The 17,775-nt window shown below is 44.7% G+C and overlaps 1 protein-coding gene across 4 annotated transcripts in view; it reads left to right on the forward strand.

Annotated features, from left to right (window-relative positions):
* The window catches only part of LOC115481352 (next to BRCA1 gene 1 protein-like), a 148,277-nt gene that overhangs the window by 119,588 nt on the left and 10,914 nt on the right, over positions 1-17,775 (forward strand). For 3 of the 4 annotated variants that reach the window (XM_030220421.1, XM_030220423.1, XM_030220420.1), the window contains 4 exons: positions 7,103-7,466; positions 11,841-11,935; positions 12,610-12,664; positions 13,711-13,816. In XM_030220421.1, coding sequence (XP_030076281.1) covers positions 7,103-7,466; positions 11,841-11,935; positions 12,610-12,664; positions 13,711-13,816 — 620 coding nt within the window. The remainder of the gene's footprint in view (positions 1-7,102; positions 7,467-11,840; positions 11,936-12,609; positions 12,665-13,710; positions 13,817-17,775) is intronic. The other variant, XM_030220422.1, reaches the window with a different exon arrangement.

Here is a 17,775-nt window from a genome sequence, read left to right on the forward strand (position 1 = left end):
CTTGTCTTATCTAGATTGTAAGCTCTTTGAGCAGGGACTGTCTTCTGTGTATGGTGTACAGCGCTGCGTATGCCTTGCAGCGCTATAGAAATGATAAGAAGAATTAAGTCTTATCTGTGTGCGTCCCACTCCTCAGGCAGAAACTGAGACCTCGAGGCATGCTCTCACCAGCAGATGCTAGTCCACACCTATGCTTTACAACCAGGTGGGGGAGGGTGGGCTCCACACTAAGGAAACAGACAAAAGATCTAATACAACTTTAAAGCAGTTTTTTAAACCCAGTTCTCCGATTTACAGATATCAAAAGGAAATAGCTAATAAGCAGTTTTAAACTCTCCCTGCTCTCCTTTTTTTTTCTTTTTTTCTCTCTCTTCTGCTTCACGCTTCTGTTGTTTGTTGTACGTTCTCCTGCCTTGTACGCCACATAGAGCCCGCCTTGGTGGGAATATGTGGGATATAAATGTTCACAATAAATAAATACTTGGATTTAACAGATATCAAATTAGAAATAGCCAATAGCAGTTAGTTAGGAAATCAAACAGTAAACAAATCACAAAATTCACAAGCATAGCTTTTTCTGGCCGAAACTTGTGTGCTTATGAAAATACAAAACTATGTGCGCTGTTGACACCCTCCCCTACCCAGGCTCATCTCCATGAAAATAAGAACATAAGCGTAGCCATACTGGGTTAGACCAATGGTCCATCTAGCCCAGCAGAGGCCCAGCAGAGGCCAATCCAAGTGACAAGTACCTGGCAGAAACCCAGTTAATAGCAACAGAAACCCAAATCGTGGCAACCACTCCATACTACAAAACCCAGGACAAGCAGTTGCTTCCTATGTCTGCCTAAATACCACATCCTCCGGTAAAGAGTTCCAGAGCTTAACTATTCGTTGAGTGAAATAATATTTCCTCCTATTTGTTTTAGAAGTATTTCCATGTCCCCTAGTCTTTGTACTTTTTGAAAGCGTAAAAATAATTGATTCATTTCTACTTGTTCTACAGCACTCAGGATTTTATAGACCTTAATCATATCATCCCTCGGCCGTCTCTTTTCCAAGCTGAAGAGCCCTAGTCTCTTTAGCCTTTCCTCATATGAGAGGAGTTCCATCCCCTTTATCATTTTGGTCACTCTTCTTTGAACCTTTTCTAAATCCAATGTATCTTTTTTGAGATATGGCGACCAGAACTTAACACAATACTCAACGTGCAGACGTACCATGGAGCGATACAAAGGCATTATAGTATTTTCAGTCTTATTCACCATCCCTTTCCTCATAATTCCTAATATCCTGTTTGCTTTTTTGGCTGCCACCACACACTGAGCAGAAGATTTCAGCGTATTATCTAAAACAGATCTTTTTCCTGAACGCTGACCCCCAAGGTGGACCCTAGCATCAAGTAACTATGATAGCAGCATAGAAATATGAACATTGTTCCTTAATATATCTACAGTACTTACCTGCACATGCTGTGCCCTGGCACTGAGCTTGGGGGGAAGATTTCACAAGTCTCTGGCCCACCAGGGATTTGAGGTCTCAATATTTGGCAAACCAAAATATGAAAGCGCCAAGCTTTTACGAGAAAAATTACACTGGCTCCCACGTTCAAAGTATGCTCAGTAGTTCACAAAATTATCCATGGAGACGCACCAGCTTACATGTCAGACCTGATAGATTTACCACCTAGGAATGCCAAAAGATCATCCCGCACATTCCTTGATCTGCACTTCCCCAGCTGCAAAGGAATGAAATACAAACGAATGCATGCGTCAAATTTTAGCTACCTGAGCACACAGTTATGGAACGCACTGCCGCGCGGCTTAAAATCGATCTACGAAAGAACGAACTTCCGCATACTACTGAAGACCCATCTCTTTAATAAAGCCTACCACAAAGATCAACCAATGTGAATATGCACAACTCGCCCATCTATGTTTAGAACTGTTCTACTATATCTGGTTGTACATTATAACTTTGTTTTAATTATCATCATGCTGACCAAGACTTTGCAATACTAAATGTCTATTTACTAATATTCTTCCACTACTCATGATATATTATAAGCCACTTTGAGCCTGCAAAGAGGTGGGATAAGGTGGGATACAAATGCAACAAATAAATAAATAGGAGAAGGGTGGGGAGTATGTCTGAGATGGGTCCAGAGTCCCCTTTTTTAAATCATTTTTATTAACAACTAAGCAGCATAATATATGACAATTATAAAACACTAGTAAAAAAAGGCCCGTTTCTGACACAAATGAAACGGGCGCTAGCAAGGTTTTCCTCGGCTCCCATGCAGCCACCCATGTCCAGCGACCCTCCTCTCCCCCTGCAGCCACCCATGTCCAGCGACCCTCCTCTCCCCCTGCGCCCACTGCAGCCACCAATGTCCAGCGAACCTCCTCTCTCCTCTGCCCTCCCTCCTGCCACCCGTGTCCAGCGACCCTCCTCTCTCCCCTGCCCCCCCCTCCAGCCACCCATGTCCAGCGACTCCCTGCCCCCCCTCCAGCCACCAGTGTCCAGCGACCCCCTGTCCCCCCTGCAGCCATCCATGTCCAGTGATCCTCCTCTCTTCCCTGCCCCCCCTCCAGCCACCCATGTCCAGCGACCCTCCTCTCTCCCCTGCCCCCCCTCCAGCCACCCATGTCCAGCGACCCTCCTCTGGACATGGATCAGATGTGAGGCATGTTTCCCCCTCCCCCGGGGTTCTGAAGTTGACATCATAATGGCTACAGTGATGTCAGCCTGATCTACGGAGCCTAGCAGACCAACTCGGAATGAGCCACGGTCCCAGATAGCAAGTCAGAACGTTGGAGGTGAGAATTATTATATAGGATTGGTTTATACAATTTTCAGGCCCAAACTGTCACCTCCCCTTCCTATGAACAGAGTCCCCTTTTAAAGTCATACTGATGTATAAAAAATAATACAACTCAAAGTGTAGTTATTTCTTTGTGAAATGGCCCATGAAGCTTTTTTCACACATCTGTCTTTTGCAAAATGCAAAATTAATGAGCCGTGTAGCATGTATTTGCATCACAGCAATCCATTAAAGTTTGATTTAAATAAACTTTCACACATAATGGGCTACAAACCTGGATATTTCTGTGATACCGTATTGCAGAGAAGACTGTGAGGGGCATAATCGAACGAAAACGTCTATCTCCATGGGCGTTTATCTCCAAGAACGGGTCCGTGAAGGGGCGGACCGAACCATATTTTCGCAAAAAATAGACGTCCATGTTTTATTCGACAATTTGTGAGCTGGGCGTTTTTGTTTTTCAGCGATATTGGAAAATGAAAGCGCCCAGCTCAAAAATGAATAAATCCAAGGCATTTGTTCGTGGGAGGGGCCAGGATTCGTAGTGCACTGGTCCCCCTCACATGCCAGGACACCAACCGGGCACCCTAGGGGGCACTTTTACAAAAACAAAAAAAAAAGGTAAAAGAGCTCCCAGGTGCATAGCACCCTTCCCTTGTGTGTTGAGCCCCCCAAATCCCCCTCAAAACCCACTGCCCACGTCTACACCATTACTATAGCCCTAAGGGGTGAAGAGGGGCACCTACATGTGGGTACAGTGGGTTTGGGGGCAGTTTGGAGGGCTCCCATTTACCAGCACAAGTGTAACAGGTGGGGGGGGGATGGGCCTGGGTCCACCTGCCTGAAGTCCACTGCACCCCCTAATAACTGCTCCAGTGACCTGCATACTGCTGCCAGGGAGGTGGGTATGACATTTGAGGGTGCAAATAAAAAGTTGTGAAACAGCATATTTTGTGGTGGGAGGGGGTTTGTGACCACTGGGGAAGTCAGGGGAGGTCATCCCCGATTCCCTCCAGTGGTCATCTGGTTATTTAGGGCACTTTTTGGGGCCTTATTCGTGGAAAAACAGGGTCTAGGAAAAGTGCCCTAAATTCTCGCTAAAAACGCATATTTTTCTTCCATTATCGGCGAAAGGCGCCCATCTCTGATCGACCGATAACCACGCCCCAGTTCCGCCTTCACCACGCCTTCGACACACCCCCATCAACTTTGTCCGCATCCGCGACGGAGTGCAGTTGAAAACGTCCAAATTCGGCTTTCGATTATACCGCTTTACTTGTTTTTGTGAGATAAACGTCTATCTCCCGATTTGGGTCGCAATATAGGCGTTTTTCTTTTTCAATTATAAGCTGGTGTGTGTTTATAATGCACGTAAGAACTGGCATTTTTGCTTTTTATTGTGCGAAAGATTTATGTTTTTGACAAAATATTGCAGCTTAGTAAATCAGGTTCTTACTTTCATAGAGCGACCCAGATTTATTAACAAATGATCTGGACAGTAAATTAATTTAGCAAATAAGGAGGTAATTATTCAGCTGCTGGCATTATCCCGGATTTCAATGCCGGACCATGCCGGGACACTGGGACCAGAGGAAATGGAATAATAAATTGTTCAAACAACCAAAGTAAAACAAAAAAAAAGTATTTTATTTTGAATTTCATAGGAATATGACAGGTTTTGGAAAACCATATCTGTGATATGTCTTTTGTTTGCTGTACATGCAGAGTCCGATTTGAGGTTCAAATCCAAATTTTTTTTTCTTATCTCTAGCACTGATTTGTGGTCCCTTGTTTCCTATTTTTAGAGAGTCTGTCTGTAATTTGTGTTTGTGACCAAGGTGCAGTATTCTGCTAGCATGCCGTTTCTATGAAATTCTAGGGACTGGTGTAATATCGGTAGTGCTGCAATTTCATGGAAAAGCTTGTTCTTTGAGTCCTGGGAGTTAGTGCTGTTATGGTATCTGAATGTGTTTTTGCACAGGTTTGTACATAGTGTTTTGCAATGGAGGGATGGTCCGTTGGCCTTACTGAAATTGCATCAAAACATTAATTTAATATATAGTTTGTTATAAGATGAGCAGGGCCGCCGAGAGGGGGGGACAGGGGGGACAAAAGTCCCGGGGCCCGGACCTCCAGGGGGGCCCGGCGCCACTGCCGCCGCCTGGCCCGCCCTCCGTCACTCCCAGAACTAACCTTAAGCCTCCTTTCACTTCGCAGCAAGCAGCAGCAGCAGGTCAGGCCACTCCTTCCTTCCATGGCCCGCCCTCACCTGACGTAACGTCCGCGAAGGCGGGGCACAGAAGGAAGGAGGAGAGGTCTGCCCCCGCTGCTTGCTGCGAAATGAATGGAGGCTTAAGGTTAGTTCCGAGGGCCCGGCCCGATAGCGGGTGGAGGGGGGCCCGGCGACCTCGGGTGGGCGGGCAGCGGGGGCCCGGCGATCTCGGGTGGGCGGGCAGCGGGGGGCCCGGCGATCTCGGGTGGGCGGCAACCTCGGGTGGGGGGGCCCAGGGGGTGGCCTTGTCCCGGGCCCGGCTCTGGCTCTCGGCGGCCCTGAATATGAGACGGCGTTTTAGAACTTATTGCAGAATCTGTTGTGTGTTGAGGTGGTTGTCCTCTAGCAGACTTTTGTCTGAACAGGTTTAAATGATAAGACTCTGCTTCTTGAGGGGTGTTTAAATACTTTTCAATTGTTTCCATAGATGTGTATGTGGTTAAGTGCTTGAAATAATTGAGTTTAAAATATGTAACATGCCATGACACAGGAATCCATTTTTAGCTTCACATGAAGGCACTACTTGTCAATAAAAGTAGCCAGTAGCCCTTCCTCAGGCCACAACCCCTTCACACTGTGCCAAATTTATACCCAAACGCACTAGGAGAAAAATCTCACTCATTGGCCTTCAATCTCACTCTTTAGGATGGGCCACCCTTGGCATCTCTTCAATCTGGTCCAGCATTTTTCCTCCCCTCCCTTCTGCTCCAGCCGCTCCCCCCCAACCCCTCTGTTTCTAGCAAAAAATAAGCATGCAGTATAGGTGTTAAGCTGCTGTCTAGGCTGCAAAGCTGATGGCTCTGCTGGTCCTGCCTCTTCTACTACTATTACTACTACTTAACACTTCTAAAGTGCTACTAGGGTTACGCAGCGCTGTACAGTTTAACAAAGAAGGACCATCCCTGCTCAAAGGAGCTTACAATCTAATGGACAAATTGTGCAGTCAAACAAATTGGGGCAGTCTAGATTTCCTGAATAGAGGTATAATGTTAGGTGCCGAAGGCGACATTGAAGAGGTGGGCTTTGAGCAAGGATTTGAACATGGGCAGGGACTTCTATCAGGGACTTCCAGTTTGTAAAGTTCAGAACCAGCGGACAGCATGACCTACAGCAGCTCCATGCCTTTATACTGCACTTGTTTCAGTAGGAAGCTGCTTGGCTGGCCCTGGTGGGGGTTGGGGGGCTATCCATAAAAGATTTCGTAGGGCCCCATAGGTGGTTAAAGAGGCCCTGATTTCTTCTCTTAACATTTGAGTTTCACAATGCCACTTATGCACGTCCTCCTATTACTAACATATCTAAAAAAAAATGCCTTGTCTCCCCCCCCCCCCCGAGTTTTGTCATATTGACTATTTTTTTCTTCCATTTGCATCTTTGCTTTCCTGACTGCTCTGTCAGCTTCTCTTAGCTTTTCCAGATATCGTTGCCTGTCTTCCTCTTTCTGCGAACTCTTGTAATTTATGAAGTCTAACCTCTTTCCTTACCTTTTCAGCTACTACTTTTTAGTCACTCTGGTTAGTTTATGTTCACTGTAATTTGTGGAGAGAAGCTGGCAGCTCGTTCAGTTTTTCCCATGGTACCATTTTACTAGTCTGGATCACTGAATTTTCTCTTTCATTCTTAGTATAGTGAATATTTCCTTTGGATAGTCCACAGTGTCTCTGTCTCCACCTGCTGGCTGATGGGCATAACCCATGTATTCTGGAGTGGTCTTGTTGGACTGAAAGAAAATTAATGGCAAAGAAAATTTTTTTCCAGTCCTTGCTTGTCTTTATCTATAGTGACGTCATATTCTCTCTGTCCATAGTCTAAGAAAGGGCACTGGGAGCTTTATGTGTTTCTGAGAGGCATTTCTTTTTCTACAAACCATTCCCATCTTGGGGCAGATTTTTTTGAAATAGTTCTACTGACTGTGATATAGTTGCAGGGATGTTGGTTTTATTTCCAGAAAAATCCAGCCCTTTACTTTAGTTGCTGAGAGGATTTATACGTTTTTTTGTAATTAGGTGAGAACATAAACCTCTCAACATTGAAGATTTCCGAACTGGGGCAAGAAGAGGATGAGAGCAACTTGAAAGATGAAGTTGAAAGCCAAGGATCTTCTGCCTCATCCGAGGATTACGTCATCATCCTGCCAGAGTGCTTTGACACCAGCCGTCCCTTGGGCGAGTCTATGTACAGCTCTGCCTTGTCTGAGGCAGGCACGGCAGAAGCTGGACAGGCTGTGACTGGCGCTGAGGACACTGTAGCAGCAGCAACAGGCAGCCGACCTGAGGCTCACAGCATCAATGATATCCTCATGACTTCTCAGACATTGGATCAAGTGCCCCTCACGCCAGAAGTGGTTACCCCATCGCCTCAGCTGCAACAGTAAGTTCTCCTCTGCCTGCTGCTTATAACACTTCCTTCACTGTTTCATCTGTGTGATCACAGGCTCTGGCACAGCAATGGCCCTGGTTGTCAGAGGAGTTACTGCTGCAAGCATATAAATGCTGTCTCTCCCTTTAAAAGAGAGACTTCTGATAGCTGCATTGGTAAAAGGCTTTTTTTTTAGCAGTTTTCCCTAAAAAGACCCCCAGCAACATAATAAAACCTCCATCATGGACATCATTCTTAACATTTCTTTGACTGCTCCAGCATACGCAGTATTGTGCTGGAAAACATGTCAGATTAAGGTGGCTTTACCTTGCATTGTGCACAGGTTTAAGTGCAGGAAGCTTGCTAAAAATCAGACCCAGGAAACAGGCATGGACCTATAACACCTACCTGGGTCTTCAAAGCTTTCTGTGTGCATTAGTCCTATCCTCTTTTTTCACCCACACCCAGATGCATTCAACTTGTAGCTGTAGGGTTAGTATCACTTATTAATATACTAGGAAAAAAGGCCCGTTTCTGACACAAATGAAACGGGCGCTAGCAAGGTTTTCCTTGGAGTGTGTATGTTTTACAGAGTGTGTGTGAGAGTGACTGTGTGACAGAGAGAGAGTGAATGTGTGAGTGTGTGTGTGTGGCAGAGAGAGTTAAATTGGGTGGGAGTGTGTCTGTGTGAGAGAGAGTGTATGTGTAAGAATGAGAGTGTGTGCCAGTGGCCCCCGTCCCTTCCAGTTCCAGGGTGGGCCCCCGCGGGGCCCCATCCCTTCTTCCTCCCTCCCTCCTTTCTCCCTCCCAGTTCCAGGGTTATTCCCCCCCTCGTCCCTCCCAGTTCCAGGTTGGCCATGCCCCCTCCCAGTTCCAGGTTGGCCATGCCCCCTCCCAGTTCCAGGGTGGCCGTCCCCCCCTCCGTGTCCCCCAGTTTTAGGGTGGCCCCCTCCCTCCCTGCCTCCCAGTTCCAGAGTGGCCCTCCCAGTTTGGGCCCCCCTCCCAGTTTGGGCCCCCCCCCCCCTGAGTTGCTGGTGGCCAGCGAAAAAGGAGACCCCCCACGGAGAGGCAGCTGAGCGTTACTGTGCAGGATGCTGAGCTCTGGCTGTGCTTCAAGGAACTGACCAATCCTATTTAATAGAATGCACCTCCAACATTCTGAAGCCGAGAAACCTCGTGTGATTGGTCACTTCTGCTTGTGACGAACCCGGAAGTACGTGATGTCAATTCAGGAGATGGATACAGAGAGCAGGAATGCCTCAGCCATGCAGTCAGCTTCAGAATGTTGGAGGTGCCTTTTATTATATAGGAAAGGAACTGACCAATCCTATTTAATAGAATGCACCTCCAACATTCTGAAGCCGAGAAACCTCGTGTGGTTGGTCACTTCTGCTTGTGACGAACTCGGAAGTACGTGATGTCAAGTCAGGAGATGGATACAGAGAGCAGGAATGCCTCAGCCATGCAGTCAGCTTCAGAATGTTGGAGGTGCCTTTTATTATATAGGATTATTGAAAGTGATGTCAATATTCGACGTATAATGAAGAGCACCCACCGAGGCCAGTTTAGAGAGAGGGAAACAACCAGGACAGTTGGCTGGGACCCAGCCACCTCCAGAAGACCCCCACAGGTGTGTTGCTGTTGGTCTGAAAAAAATACAGCCTAGCAAAGGACTTTAGAGGGCTGTAAGTTCCAGAAAAGCCCATCGAAGGACAGCGCTCATGGACCCTGCCGCAATTCTGTCCTCGTCTCCGCTGTGGCTTCCTGTTACCATGGAAACCAATATGAGAGGCAGGGCCCGTGAGCATGCATTCCCCCAAGCCTCACACATATTTTTGGTATCACTTCCACAGGATTAATGACATTTGCTAGGACTGGGACTTTCAAAATGAGGGTATGAGAGAAAGGACATGGGAAGGGATCGTGTAGGAGAGAAAGCTCAAGAGCTGAGATTGAAATGGAGAAGGGAGAGGAGGTGGAAGAACCAGGAGGGGAGACAGTGTCAGTCCTGCCCTGCCCTGTGAGATGGGAACAGAGAGAGGACCCACCCCTGGAAAGTGCAAATGAGCTCGGTGCCTTTCAAGCTCATTCAGATGATTACAGCATGTTCCAAGTATAACACTAATATCATGCATAAAGAAAATACAAAGTAACAGTGTTATTATTATTATTATTATTATTATTTATTGCATTTGTATCCCACATTTTCCCACCTATTTGCAGGCTCAATGTGGCTTACAGAGTATTGTTATGACATAGTCAATTCCAGGATATCAAATACAATTGGTAATGTACAAAGATTAAGTAGGGGAAGAGAGAAGAAAGGTGTTAGGCAGGATAGTGTAGAAGGTTGGCTTTAATAGCTGGATGGGTTGGTGAGGCTATGGGTTATCTTTGTAGGCCTTGTTGAAGAGGTGTGTCTTCAGAGATTTGCGAAAGTTAGTTATTTCGTCAATAGTTTTCAGGGCTGTAGGTAGTGCATTCCACAACTGCGTGCTCATGTAAGAGAAGGTGATGGCGTGTACCAGCTTGTATTTTAGTCCTTTACAGCTGGGGAAGTGCAGATTGAGAAATTTGCGGGCTGATCTTATGGCGTTTCTGGGAGGCAGGTCCATGAGGTTTAGCATATAGATTGGGGTGTCTGCGTGAATGAGTTTGTGTACAATCGTGCAGATCTTGAACGCAATGCGTTCCTTGAGAGGTTTTGCACTTTTATTTTTGGTTTTTCCAAATATGAGTCTGGCTGCGGTATTCTGGGCTGTTTGGAGTTTTTTGATAGTCTGTTCTTTGCAGCCAACGTATAGTGCGTTGCAGTAGTCCAGATGACTTATCACCATTGATTGTACCAGGGTTCGGAAGATGTTTCTCGGGAAGAAAGGTTTTACTCTTTTGAGTTTCCACATGGAGTGGAACATCTTTTTCGTCATGTTCTTCACGTGAGCATCGAGTGTGAGGTTTCGATCGATGGTGACTCCAAGAATTTTCAGATTTTGTGATATAGGTAGAGAACAGTATGGTGTGGTTATGGTAGAGTAGTTGTTTGTGTTATGTTGTGAAGTAAGTACAAGACATTGTGTTTTTTCTGCGTTGAGTTTTAGCTGGAATGCGTCCGCCCAGGAGTGCATGATTTGGAGGCTTTGGATGATCTCGTTGGTGATTTCGTTTAGATTATGTTTGAACGGGATGTAGATTGTGACATTGTCTGCGTATATGTAGGGGTTGAGGTTTTGATTGGCTAGAAGTTTGGCTAAAGGTATCATCATTAGGTTGACGAGAGTTGGTGAGAGGGGGGATCCTTGGGGATCTCCACATTCAGGTATCCATGGGGGTGATACGTCTGCGTTTGTTGTTACTTGATATGATCTTGTAGTTAGGAATCCTTTGAGCCATTTGAGAACTGTACCTCCTACTCGGAAGTATTCTAGTATATGTAATAGTATTCCATGATTAACCATGGTGAAGGCGCTGGACATGTCGAATTGAAGGAGTAGTATGTTGTTACCGTTGCAATTGCTTGTTTGAATGAGTTCATTGCAGACGCTAGTTACAGTTTCGGTACTGTGATTTGACCGGAATCCTGATTGAGACTCATGCAGAATTGAGTGTTTATTTAGGTATTCAGTAAGTTGTTTCATCACTATGCCCTCCATGAGTTTGGTTATGAGCGATAATTAGTTATGTCCATTGTGCTTTTTTTTAGCATCTTTTGGCAGCGGAGTGAGTAGGATGTTTCCTTTATCCGTGGGGAAGAGACCATTTTGAAGCCTGTGGTTTACATGATTCGTGAGGTCTTTTTTGAATTGTTTGGGGGTGGATCTTATTAGGCTAGTAGGGCAAGTGTTTAATTTGCATTGTGACTTGGCGTATTTTCCAAGCCATTTTGAGATTTCATCTGACGATATCGTGTCAAAGTTGGTCCATGATCGGTCTACTGGGCATTCCCTAGGTTTTGGGTCTAGACATTCAAGGATGCTTGTGTACTCAGTGATGTTGGTAGGTATCATGAGTCGGAGCTTTATAATTTTTTCATTGAAGTAGTTCGCAAGATTTGTTGCGGATGGAGTATTTATATTGTTAGAGGTAACCGGTGTAGTATTTATGAGTTTGTTTACAAGTGTGAAGAGTTTGTGTGTATCCTTGTAGTTTGGTCCTATTATGGTTTTTGTAGTATGTTCGTTTAGTTTGTCTGATGGTATATTTGTATTTTCTTTGTAGCTGTTTCCAGTCTTTGAGTGTGTGTTCATCTTTTTTCTTGCTCCACGCTCTTTCTAATCTTCTGACCTGTGTTTTTAGTTCTTTCAATTCTTCATTAAACCATGGTATTGAGTGTCCCTTTCTATGCTTGAAGAGCTCTTGCCAGGTCTTGATATGTTTCTCTTTCTGAAGGAACTTGACACCTCTTCAGGATTTCCTTCCATCTGAACCGGAATTTCCAGCTGCGGAGGAGATCCAACCTTGTGCTGGGCAGCTGCCAAAAGAAGGTAGAAGATTCTATTTGGGTCCCTGAAAATTTTAGTATGGGGGGTCCTGGACACGTTGCAGTGCAGTAGGAGAGAGTCATGTGAAATGACGAGTGTCTTGCAACAGAAGAGGGGGCTAAAGGATTTTGGCCTATTGAAGAAGCTTCCTTCCCAACTGGTGGCCAGGAGTAGGATCTCAGTTTTATGGTGATGCCCCTATAGCCAATGCTAAGCTCACTCTAGCTGGCACAGTAAGGCCCAGTTAGCAAGTCTGATTGGAAAGAAGCTAGCAGGAAGTGCTCAGAGTGGAAGAATAGCCTAATGGTTAGAGCAGTGAGGTAAGAAGCAGGTGATCCAGGTGACTGGAGAAGAACAAATGTGGTCCTTCTCCACAAAAGTGGAAGTAAGGAAGTTGGGAACTACAGGCCGTAAGTCTGACTTGTGATAAGTGTTTGTAGAGTCACCCAGATCACCTTTGCTCTGTGTTCACTGTGGAAGAGTCAGTAATAGGGTTCTTTTTATAACAGCTATTTTGAAACCTTTGAACAGATGGGAATTATTTTGTCGAAACAAGAACAGCCTTGGAAAAGATGTGTTAAATTTTAAAAGGCCAAATATTACTTTATTAAAACTTTCTTTGACATTGGAGGTGTGTTAGCTCAGTTTGCTGGGTCTAACCTGTGTCTCTCTCATAGGCTCCAACAGAGAGGAGGATCATGGACCAGAACCGACCTACTTTGAACATTCAAGGTAACTTTTTTTTTTCTCGAGTTTCATATCCTTTGTTGCCAGAACTTGTAATAAAAGTACAGCAGGACTTTTGCCCCAAGCAGTAAACATGCGAATTGGGTAAAAAGATCCGAATCCAAGAACTTGTAGGTCTCCAGCTGGCCCACAGTCTGGGCTGGCGTTTTGATTCAGTGGCAAGTGTTGCATATTGACATACAGAGGCCTAGGGTTGACACTTATTCCATGGAGCAACCTGAGCTCTAGGGGTGCTGAGGAAGCAGCGTTCTCGGACCTGAGGGTGCATATGGAGCTTTCACTGAGGCATCATTCAGATCCTGACATGAGAGGGGGGACCACATTAGCTGGGATCCTGAGGGAACTGCTGTTTGTGGGCCTCAAAGATTATTGTTTAATAGCTGAGCTGAGTGGAGGAGTGGACTGAGAACCTTGGAAACTGGATTCGATTCCCACTATAGCTTCTTGTGATCCTGGATAAGTCACGTAACCTTCGATTGACCCAGGTACATAAAACTTAGATTGAGAGCCCACTAGGGACAGAGAAAGTACCTGCATATAATAAATGTAACCCACTTTGGTTGTACTACAGAAAGATGCTATATCAATTCCATAACCCTTTACCCCTTTAAGTTGGGAGAGGATATACAAATAGGGATGGGGGGTTGAGAGAAACCAACTTGGTAACTTGCAAGTGAAAGCTCATGGCACTGTAGTCCAATAGAGACTGGTTCTAATTCAGCTGTAAGTCCAAAGGAGCCGGAGAGAAGTGCCGAGTGCTTTTCTGCTGAAGTTCTCACTTCTAAAATATTTTTTTGTCTTTTTTAATAGTAGCAAGGATGTAAATGCCTGAGAAAAATAGATTTGTTTGCCTGAAAGTTGTCCTGTGTTTATTAAAGGCTAGTAGAAAACGCTTCATAGGCCATAAAAGGCCTTTCTAAGTGAGATAAAAGGTCACCTCTCCCTAACAAAACAAAATTTCGAGAAGAATTACCATAAAGGAATGTCACTTGCATGCTCATGCACTCCTAATAACTCCCAAACCTCTTCAGCAGGCCCCAGGGGAACAGCCTTGCCGGAGGCCTGGTGAAAGGGGCCTTGTCTGTCGCTGCCTCTGCTTACAAAGCATTATTCGCTGGACAACCAGCGACAACTCAGGTAAGTTGGTCTAACTGTGGGGCCAAAGTAAGGAGCCTTACGATCCTTTTAGAGTGTTGGTTTACTTTAAATACTTAAAAAGTATTCATATGCAAACTAATGTTTCTCAGAGACCAGGCACTGGTAGAACTAAAGGTCAGGAGTTGAGGTTGCAGGGTGGGAGACTTGGGAGCAATGTCAGAAAATACTTTTTCACAAAAAGGGTAGTGGATGCCTGGAATGCCCTCCCATGAGAGATTGTGAAGACAGAAACTGTGACGGAATTCAAGAATGTGTGGGATAAACACAGAGGAACACTATATAGAGAAAGGATGGAATCCTATTAAAGTGATCTGATAACTAGAGTGAGCTTTAATATTCCCTTATCTCTTGTTTGTCCTGTTTGTCTGTTCTAATTAGATTGTAAGCTCTGTCGAGCAGAGACTGTCTTCATGTTCAAGTGTACAGCGCTGCGTACGTCTAGTAGCGCTATAGAAATGATAAGTAGTAGTAGTAGCTTCAGAGGTTGGGAAGTAAGACCAACGCCGGGCAGACTTCTATAGTCTTGGGTCCCTTAAATGGCAAAAAACAGATCAGAATCAAGGCTGGAGTAGGCTTCAATGGATATTCCAGCAGTGAGGAACTAGGACCAATGACAGGCAGACCTCAATGAGCCCCTTAATCTCTGTCTCTCCTTGCCAACATTGGGGCTCATTTTCAAAACAAATGCCCAAAAAACATCGTAAGGTGGCAGAAGGACGGTTTTCTCTCAAAAATGTCCGAGTTGCAATTTTCAACATTCCGATTGAACTTCCAGGTACTGGGACTGAAGAACCAAGCTCCTGCAAAAAGGACAGGTTTATTCTGACCCCTAAATCCCATACTTCTCAAATTGGCTGGCTTAGGTACTGGGACTGAAGAACCAAGCTCCTGCAAAAAGGACAGGTTTATTCTGACCCCTAAATCCCATACTTCTCAAATTGGCTGGCTTAGGTGAGAAACTACCTGATATTTTGTCCTAAATTTTTAAGGCTTGTTGCTTAATCAATTTAATTAGCACTGGGAAACCTCTTTCTGTCTTTCTTGCTTTCTTTCTGTTCCTGCCAAGCTCTGATAAAGGGGAGGGGCATTTTTACATAGCTGAAACTGCTAGAATTATTGGCAATATCTAGATTTATTCAAAAAGAAAGTTATTAATATCTAGGGTAGTTTTAAAAGTTTAATAAACTGTAAGGTCCTTGATCAGACACTACCATTTGGGTCCATTAAGCTACAGAATTCCCTTGATAGCAGCACTTAAGCTGACCCATTGGGACTTAAGCACCCCACAGCTGGGGGCAAGCAGGGTTGGACTCAAACTAAAGGACATACCAATTTTACTTCTAACTTCCAGGTACTGGGACTGAAGAACCAAGCTCCTGCAAAAGGACAGGTTTATTCTGACCCCTAAATCCCATACTTCTCAAATTGGCTGGCTTAGGTGAGAAACTACCTGATATTTTGTCCTAAATTTTTAAGGCTTGTTGCTTAATCAATTTAATTAGCACTGGGAAACCTCTTTCTGTCTTTCTTGCTTTCTTTCTGTTCCTGCCAAGCTCTGATAAAGGGGAGGGGCATTTTTACATAGCTGAAACTGCTAGAATTATTGGCAATATCTAGATTTATTCAAAAGAAAGTTATTAATATCTAGGGTAGTTTTAAAAGTTTAATAAACTGTAAGGTCCTTGATCAGACACTACCATTTGGGTCCATTAAGCTACAGAATTCCCTTGATAGCAGCACTTAAGCTGACCCATTGGGACTTATAATCCCACCCACCCACCCCAGGGTTTTCTACACCTTTATAGACAAACCAAATCCTCGTTAACTTTACTCCTCAGTCATACACAGGCAGTCTTGCAGGCTATTACTCCAACATAGTACACCTGTTCATACCCATTTCAACCAATCAGGATGACTTTTATTCTCTGCAATAATTGTGCTGCTTTAGTTTCAAGGCAAATCATCTGGAAACTTAAAGCTTGTCCTATCTGTCTTCAGATATCTACTTTAAAACAAGAGCTCTATAAAGTAATGCAAGAATTAGATACAATTAAACCAACTTATAGGACTTTGCAGAATCATAACTTCTCACCACTGCCTCAGAGAATAAAACCACAAAGGAACAGATGGCTCACAGTAGGCTCAGGCAGAATTAGTCATGTGACACAGAAGCATCCACCCGCACAAGTGTTGCCACTACAAAATTCTTTTGCTCCACTACAGCACTGTGATGTTCCTGAAACTAAAATTGAAGCAGAAAAAGCAAGGAAGAGGCAACAAAAGAAGAGAAGGTACCCAAAGAGAAAAGACACTCACAATTCACTAAACCCAAAACACATACTAGGAAATGTAGTTGGAAAGCAATGACCACAAATGCTCACAGTCTAAGCAATAAAATTCATGACCTTCAAGCCCTGATGTTGGAGACTGACTTGGACATAGTTGCAGTCACAGAGACATGGCTCCATGGTTCCCATGAATGGGATGTAAACATACCAGGCTATAACCTTTTTAGGAAGGATAGGGAGGGACGTAAAGGTGGAGGAGTAGCTCTGTATGTGAGAGATGATATCGCAGCAACTGAAATGACAGGGAAGTGGGGAAAGGAAGAAGCGATATGGATCACCTTAGAAAGAGAGGATAGAACCTTGGTCCACGTGGGTGTTGTCTATAGACCCCCGACACATTTGGAAGAACTAGATAAAGATCTGATCGCTGATATTCAAAAGTTGGGGAAGAAAAGAGAGGTGCTGTTGTTGGGAGATTTTAATCTGCCGGATGTAGATTGGAAGGTTCCGTCTGCAAAATCAGAAAGAAGTAGAGAGATTGTGGATGCTTTCCAAAGTGCTCAGCTCAGACAAATGGTGAACGAACCCACGAGGGAGGGAGCCACGTTGGATCTGGTGCTCACGAATGGGGATAGTGTGTCAAATGTCCGAGTGGCTGCACACCTGGGAAACAGTGACCATCAAACGGTTTGTTTTGATATAACGGCTCATGTGGATGGCAGCCACTCTAAACTCAAAGTCCTGGATTTCAAGCGAGCTGACTTTAACAAAATGGAAGAATACCTAAGGAAGGAGCTGAGGGGCTGGGAGGACATACGAGAAGTGGAAGGACAGTGGTCCAGGCTAAAAGAAGTAATAAACAGGGCCACAGACCTTTATGTAAGGAGGGTAAATAAAAGCAAGAGAAAAAGGAAACCAATATGGTTTTCAAAGCAAGTGGCTGAGAAAATAAAGGCTAAAGAGTTAGCGTTCCAGAAATACAAAAAATCTCAAGTAGAGGAACACGGGGAGGAATACCGGATGAAACTGAAAGAAGCCAAGAGAGAGGTACGTCTGGCGAAGGCGCAAGCGGAAGAACAAATGGCTAGAAATGTACGGAGGGGAGACAAAAACTTCTTCAGGTATATTAGTGAAAGGAGAAAGACTAAAAAGGGGATTGTAAGAATAAAAGATACAGCAAAACGCTATGTAGAAAATGATGAAGAAAAAGCCAATTTGCTAAATAGATACTTTTGTTCTGTTTTTACTGAAGAAAATCCTGGGGAAGGACCGAGAGGGACTGGCAAAAGTACACCTGAAAATGAACTGGATAGAGCACCGTTCACGGAAGAGAGTGTATATGAACAACTTGGAAAGCTAAATGTGGACAAAGCCATGGGGCCGGACAGGATCCACCCCAGAATACTGAGGGAACTCAGAGAGGTTCTGGCGGGTCCTCTTAAAGATTTGTTTAATAAATCCTTGGAGACGGGAGAGGTTCCGAGGGATTGGAGAACGGCGGAGGTGGTCCCTCTTCACAAAAGTGGGGATAGGGAAGAAGCTGGAAACTACAGGCCGGTAAGCCTCACTTCGGTTATTGGAAAAGTAATGGAAGCCATGCTGAAGGAAAGGATAGTGAATTTCCTGGAAGCCAATAAGTTGCAAGATCCC

Source organism: Microcaecilia unicolor, chromosome 12 (genome assembly GCF_901765095.1).
Source record: "Microcaecilia unicolor chromosome 12, aMicUni1.1, whole genome shotgun sequence".
NCBI lineage: Eukaryota > Metazoa > Chordata > Amphibia > Gymnophiona > Siphonopidae > Microcaecilia > Microcaecilia unicolor.